The sequence below is a fragment of the Myotis brandtii genome, unplaced genomic scaffold (assembly GCF_000412655.1).
Source record: "Myotis brandtii unplaced genomic scaffold, ASM41265v1 scaffold986, whole genome shotgun sequence".
Lineage (NCBI taxonomy): Eukaryota > Metazoa > Chordata > Mammalia > Chiroptera > Vespertilionidae > Myotis > Myotis brandtii.
The window spans coordinates 697,424-704,266 of NW_005372102.1; the positions used below are offsets into that span (position 1 = coordinate 697,424).

A 6,843-nucleotide genomic window follows, 5' to 3' on the forward strand; every position below is an offset into this window, starting at 1 on the left:
CCGCCTCGAGGCCCGCAGCCGCCGCACTGAGCGTGAAAACCGTGTGTGCCCACGTGCCCAGTGCCTGGAGCAGCCAGGGCAGCGTCATCGGTGGGACAAGGTTTGCTCACTAACCGGACCGGGTAGAGCCTCAGAGCCCCACTTGCTCCCGGGATTGTGCATCCGGGAGCGAGCTCGTTCTCCTCCCCGTGGCCGAGCCTCGTGGCCCACGCTGCCTCTGCACACGCCCCTGGCCTGTCATGAAGTTCCTAGCAAGCATGGCGCTCGGCCAGCCGCAGCCCATCCCGCGGAAAGCTTTCTCTCACCCGCTGTCACCTACGTGCCTCTCGTCGGGTTGGGAAAGTGGGGACGACATGGACCAAGTCACCGAGCTGGACACGCTGCCCCCGCCTGGGCTTGCTCAGGGCCCAGTGACTGCCTCTCAACAACGGATCCACGCTCACACCACCCAGCAGCACAGGCAGCCATGCCCCTGACAGGTGAGGAGGCAGGCTCAGAGAGGGTGAGTAACTCGCCCACAGTCACACAGCTGGACCCAGGCCATCCCGACCCTAAGAATGCCGCCCTGGACGGCGAGAGGCTGCCCCACGAACACAATGGTGAGGTGTCTTGGCATTGCCAGCCCAGGTGCAGGGCGTGGCCTCAGAGGGTCACACAGCTGGACCCAGGCCATCCCGACCCTAAAATGCCGCCCTGGACGGCAAGAGGCTGACACATGAACACAATGGTGAGGTGTCTCGGCATTGCCAGCCCAGGTGCAGGGCGTGGCCTCAGAGGAGAGGGGCTTGGGTCTGTCTGGGGACAGGCAAGGCTCCCTCCCCTCCAACCGGAAGCTCCCGGCACAGCAGACCCCCACAGGGTCTCTGCCAAAGGCAGGAAGGGTCTGAGCTGTGCCAAGGCACGAGGCCCTCGGGGCAGGGCCGGGCCCCAGCCCCTCCAGGACAGAGCGCGCGGGATCGCTGGGAGGGCGGTAAACTGGGGGGTGGGCCTGCTGGTCTCACTCTGCCCATTGGGGTCACACGATTTATCTGCCCACCTCCCATGTGACCACACTGTCCATGGCAGGGGATTGTCCCAGAGCCCCTAAAGTCACCAGCATTTACTGAGCACCTACTAAGTGCTGGCAGGGGCCTCCGCGGCGACTTTCGCTCTGAGTGTCCTGAATTCCCGCTGAGCGTCCTGGGCCAGAGCGTCAATCATCGTCGGAGTTCTGGCTCCTGGCGCTCTGCCCAGTGACCACTGCGCCCGCCACCTGTCCTGACAGCCTGGAGTCTCACCACAACCATCGCCCATCGCCAAGGCGGCCCCCTCGACCCCCAAATACTGCTGGGCCCCGCCCACTTCCGGCCTCAGCACTGCCACCACACTGTCCATCATTTCTTGCTCAGGCGACCGAATTCCTTCCTAAACAGGCTCTCTGCACCCACACGGCCAATCCAGGCCTCACAATGCAGCCCTGGGAGTCATTTTACATTACAGCCCTAACCATTTACCCCCAGCTTACAAGCCATTGCTTCGCCCAGCCAGGGTGGCGCTATGGCTGAGCATTGGCCTATGAACCAACAGGTCACAGGTTCGATTCCCGATCCAGGCACATGCCCAGTGTGGGGGCTGGATCTCAGTAGGGGGCATGCAGGAGGCAGCTTATGAATGTTTTTCTCTCATCGATGTTTCTATCTCTCTCCCCCTCTCTCTAAGAATCAATAAAAACATGTGTTATTTTTTTTTTAAAGCCATTGCTTTTAGCCCAGTGGTTCTCAACCTTCTGGCCCTTTAATACAGTTCCTCATGTTGTGACCCAACCATAAAATTATTTTCGTGGCTACTTCATAACTGTAATGTTGCTACTGTGATGAATCGTAATGTAAATATCTGATATACAGGATGGTCTTAGGCAACCCCTGTGAAAGGGTCGTTCGACCGCCAAAGGGGTTGCAACCCACAGGTTGAGAACCACTATTCTAGCCAAAACCAAACTGCTTAACGTGGCCCAGAGCCCTGTAAGACCTGGCCCATCCTTAGGGCCTCCCTGCTCAAGCGTAGCCACCTCAGCCTCCTCACAGCTCCTCCTCAAATAACCCTGCTTCCTCCTGCCCCAGGGCCTTTGCACGTACCGTGCACTCTTCCTGGAATCCTCTGCTCCTGCCATCCCTCGGCTTACACTCACACGTGCAGGCACACTTTCTGCACCGTGAACTCTGGCCCGTTTTCAACCACCTACCTCCCCTATAGAACCCTTCTCTTGGCGTATAATTCTGCGCACTCATTGGGGTCATCAGCTGACTGACGTCTGCCTCCCCCGCCAGACCCGGGTTGGGGGTGGAGCTCATGCTGGTGTGCGCGCCCTGCACCCGGGACCCACTCAGTGCCTGGCACAAGCTCACCCCCTGGCTGTGATGCCCAGCGGAGCATGCGGTGGGGTGGACAGCAGCCTGACAGAGGCGTCCTCCTTCCTGACCCTAGAGGTGCGGGGGCCGCCAGCTGTCCACCCAGACCGCCCATCCTCCGGCTGGCACACAGCCAGCCAGCCCAGGCACAGGGCCGGTCCTGGACGGACTCAGCCAGTGAGGCGCGAGCAGAAGCAATGCCTGGCTTCCGGGGCCCTCCCACGTGCAGGACACGGACACGGGGCCGCCACGCAGCTGTTTAAAGGGCTGGGAGGCCACATGAGCTGGCATGGAACCGTTCACGTCAAGTTTAAAAGAAACAGGCAGGTGTCAGCTGCGTGACCCCCGGCACCAGTCAGTGGCCAGTGCCTGTGCAGGAAGCGACGCTGGGCCGGAGGGAGGACCCGGTGGGGATCCTGGGGGATGCTTACGTTCTTTGTCTTTTTCTGGAGTTTTACAAGCGTGACGAATTGTTTTTATACTAAAAACAAAGCTCCCTCTGAAATGAAAACACCAGGATCCCTCCTCTCCTGGGGTACGAGGCCTCCCTGAGCCCCTCCGGCCGCATCCCAGCTCCAAGCCCCGAGGACTGCGGGGTGGCCCCGGGGGGAACTTTCCAATGTGCCTGCTGGCTCAGCTGAGGCCGGGGGGAGAGCCGCGGAGACGCACCCTGGGTGCGAGCTCACAGGTCTGTGATGAAACCCATTCTCCTGTCCTCAGAGTTTTTGTTTTTGTTGTTAATCCTCACCAAGGATATTTTTCTATTAGTTTTTAGAGCGAGTGGAAGGCGGGGGGAGACAGAGAGAGAAACATCGATGTGAGAGAGAGACACATCGATTGGTTGCCTCCCACACGAGCCCCAACCAGGGCTAGGGATGGAGCCTGCAACTGAGGTACGTGCCCTTGACAGGAATCGAACCCGGGACCCTTTGGTCCGAGGGCTGACGCTCTATCCACTAGGCCAGAGTTTTTGAAGTGGAATATTTGCACGCGTTAACTGCCTGGTATTCTGTACTGTCATTCCGTACTGTAGTGCAAGGGGGTGGGAGGGGAGGCATTTAAAGTGACCCCAGTCCCAAGGGGAAGAAGCCAGCCCGGCCGGCTCGGCCCCACGGCCACGCTGTGCCTGGGGGCAGCTTGCTGAGCTCTGAGCCCCTCTGTGGAGAGTGACCACCCAGAGGGCCTGCCCCCAGGGGGACAGCCACACCAGTTAGGAGCCCTCCAGGCAGCTCCTGACCCCGAGCTCTGGCCAGCAGCCCCTTTCATAGCAGGGACATTGTACTGGGGACAAGACCACACAATGAACAACGAGGAGCCACAGTGTATCCCTGCAGAGAAGGGCCAGGCGGAGGCTGCCAGGGATCGGCTCGAGGCCACGGGGTGGGTGCCCAGAAGGGGGAGGGGCGCTGGGCTCCGGCCTGCTCTGTGCACACTGCTCTCCGGGTGCCTCCTGGGCCAGGCGCTGCTGGGGCTGGGCCCAGTGCTCCCGGCCCCGGGGCCTGGCAGACCCTTCCCTGTCCTCCCTTCTCTGCTGCTGACAGTCCTGTCCCTCCTCTAAGGGCCAGCTCAGTGCTTCCTCCTCAGCCCAGGATGTGGCAACGTCCACGGCCCCATCGCTCCCCTCCCGGCGGTCGCCTGAGTCACTGCCTGGGCCGGCAATCTGGCAGGGTCTGGCGCTGGCTGGACACACAGTAGGCTTCATATGCTCCCAGCACCTACTGTGTGCTCAGCCCTAGGCACAGATGGGCTTTCAGGAATCTCCAGACCCCTCACACCTGGTGAAATCGTCATACAGAGGCACCGGAACATTCCTGCCCGGTGCAGGCGGTGAGCCCCATTGCCTGAACCCCACCGTCTGGCTGCTGATTCCTTTGCAGGGCGACTGTGAGGATTAAGTTAAGTCCTGCACGGGGGCCCTTTGGATCTGGCTCATAGTAGGTGCTCAGCAAAGTCAGCTCTCCCAGGCAACGAGATTACCGGTTCCTACGCTGTGCTGCCCCCTGCGGGCCTTTAAGCAGCACAGCTGGCCCTTGACCAGGGGCTTTCGCTGCGTGGCCCAGCGCTCTGAGGACGTTCTCATTAACGACCAGTCAGCCCCTGCATCCCTGGGCTGCGCATCCGCAGATCCAACCCCCACAACAGACCCAAAGCAGGATCTTCAGTCCTCGACGGGAGCCCTCGGAGCCGCGGGCTGACTGTGTGCTGTTCTGCACCATTTTATAGGAGGGGCTTGAGCGCCTGCTGGGGGTCCTGGAACCCACCCCCTGGACACAGTGGTTACATTTTGGGGGGTCAACCGTTACCCTTGGATTCCGACTGTGCTGGGGGTCAGTGCCCCTCCCCACGCTGTTCCAGGGTCGACGGTACTTGCTCCCCCGGTCAGTGTGCTATCCTAGACCCCGGGAGGCTGTGGCCGGGACGGTTCCCTCTCCCTCCTCGGGGGAGACACAGTATGACGGAGTCAGGCGCTGCTCCCAGCGCTCCTGCCCGACCACAAACAGCTGGGCCCCTGACGGCCACCTTTGCTGGGCAGCAGACCAGCCCGCGTGTCCTGCCATGAAGCAGCACGGGTCCTGGGCATGGAGCCCTCGCCGGGCCCGCCCACCCCGCCTGGTGGGGACACTCGGGCGATGAGTGTGGGGAGGCCCCTCAGAGCCCCCCAGTGGGAGGACCCCCGCCCCGAGCCCCTCTCACCTCCAGTCTCGTCCGGTCCACGTCTTTGGGCAGTTTCACGCGGATCCGGTTTGTGACAATGAGGGCGTCATAGGGATAGACCTGTGGGGGAGGCGGCAGGCTGGCTTCAGCGGACACGCACGCGGGGACGAGAGGGGGGCCGGGCCCGCGGGCTGGGTGGGGTGGGGAGGAAGGCACATACTTGCGTCTGCACGGGACACACATCTCATAGGGAAAGCACAACAAAAGGAACTTTTAACCTGGGCAGGCGCGGCAGGAAGAGGTCAGAGGTCAGCGAGGCGGCGGCCCCTTACCTTGTATTCTGTAAGAGAAAGAGCAGAGACCACAGGGCCGGTGAGAAAGCGCAGGAACCCATCCCAGAGGTGGCAGCAATCCCCCCCACCCCCCGCCCTGCAGCCAGCTGGGCCGTGCAGCCCGTCCCCACAGCGGCGGCCCCGGAGCCACAGGCGGAGGAGGGAGCTGCCCGTCCCGGGGAGAAACCAAGAGCCGGAGGCGGGCAGGAGGCTGAGCCAGACTGGGAGCTGGACACGGCGCTGTCTCCCCTGCTGGGCCGAGCCACCTGAGAACGCTGCCTGCCTCAGTTTACCCCGTGAGTGGGCCTTCTGGGTAGACGTTTTGTTGTGGAGACTCAGCCTCCCAGGGCCTAAGCCCCCAGCCTCTAGCGGTGCTGTGTCCCTGCGGCGCTGTCTCCCCTGCTGGGCTGAGCCGCCTGAGAAGGCTGCCTGCCTCAGTTTACCCCTGTGAGTGGGCCTTCTGGGTAGATGTTTTGTTGTAGAGACTCAGCCTCCCAGGGCCTAAGCCCCCAGCCTCTAACTTTCTTCCTTCTTAACCCTTTCGTGCCTCCTGGAAGCTCCTGAGCTCCGGACACAGTGCTGGGAGGCGCCCCTGGACTAGAAGGTCTTGTTACACAGTGAGATTGGGGGGGTGGAGGCTCCGTGAGCGCCCAGCACCCACAGAGGCAGACACTGGGACCCCAGCCGCAGGCCTGTCTCGGGGAGAGTCCCTGGCAGGGGCCCAGGCGAGGGGGGCCGGTCCCTGAATTTTTCAACGCGACCCGTGGGATTCTAGACACGCCAGCTGTGAGCCAGGGACCTGGAGAGCCACTTGGAGGGAGCAGCTTCGACACCCCAATCTCCACCCTGCAGTGCCATCCCGCCCACGAGAATGAGCCCCCCCACCCGTCGCACTCGGGGTGACAGGGCGAGGGAGCAATGCCGGGCCGTGCAGGCCCAGGGCCGGCTCCCAGCGGGCAGAGCCTCTGCCAGGCACCTGCCACGTGACCAGGGTCCCTGCCAACCTCCTGCAGGCAGCCCGCCTGGCTGAAGTTTGTTCCCACACAGATCCCTCCCCAAGTGACCAGAGTGACAGACAAGCCAGCGCAGGGGCTGATGGGAGAGCAGAGCACCTCGGCAACGTTAGAACGGAGTCAGCTGACCCTCGAGGGGGAGGCGGGCAGCGAGCACCCGGGCTCCCCTCACTGCGCCAGGCTTGGCGCCTCTGCCAGCGGCCTGGCGGGGGGAGGGGGGGCGGTTAGAACGAAGTTTGTGGGACCGTGTTAGTGCTCCCTGCCCCAGCCAGAGACCTAGGGTCCCCGCTCGTGTACCTCGCGTGCCCCAGCTGGCATCCGGGTCTGCTCCACAAGGCGCCAGATTGGCGTTCTGGAAGAGAAAGAGAGAGGGCAGCAGGAGGCAGGCCGGGGTGGGAGGGTCGGATCACCGAGCCTGCAGATGCTGCAATGGAGGCCCCCAGTCCCCGGGGTGCC

The 6,843-nt window shown here is 62.7% G+C and overlaps 1 protein-coding gene across 1 annotated transcript in view; it reads right to left on the reverse strand.

Moving 5' to 3' along the window:
• The window catches only part of ABLIM2 (actin binding LIM protein family, member 2), a 90,544-nt gene that overhangs the window by 13,347 nt on the left and 70,354 nt on the right, over positions 1–6,843 (reverse strand). The window contains exons 22-24 of the mRNA XM_014533444.1: positions 6,685–6,739; positions 5,375–5,382; positions 5,082–5,162 (exon numbers count right to left, since the gene is read on the reverse strand). Of these exons, the coding sequence (XP_014388930.1) occupies positions 5,082–5,162; positions 5,375–5,382; positions 6,685–6,739 (144 nt within the window). The remainder of the gene's footprint in view (positions 1–5,081; positions 5,163–5,374; positions 5,383–6,684; positions 6,740–6,843) is intronic.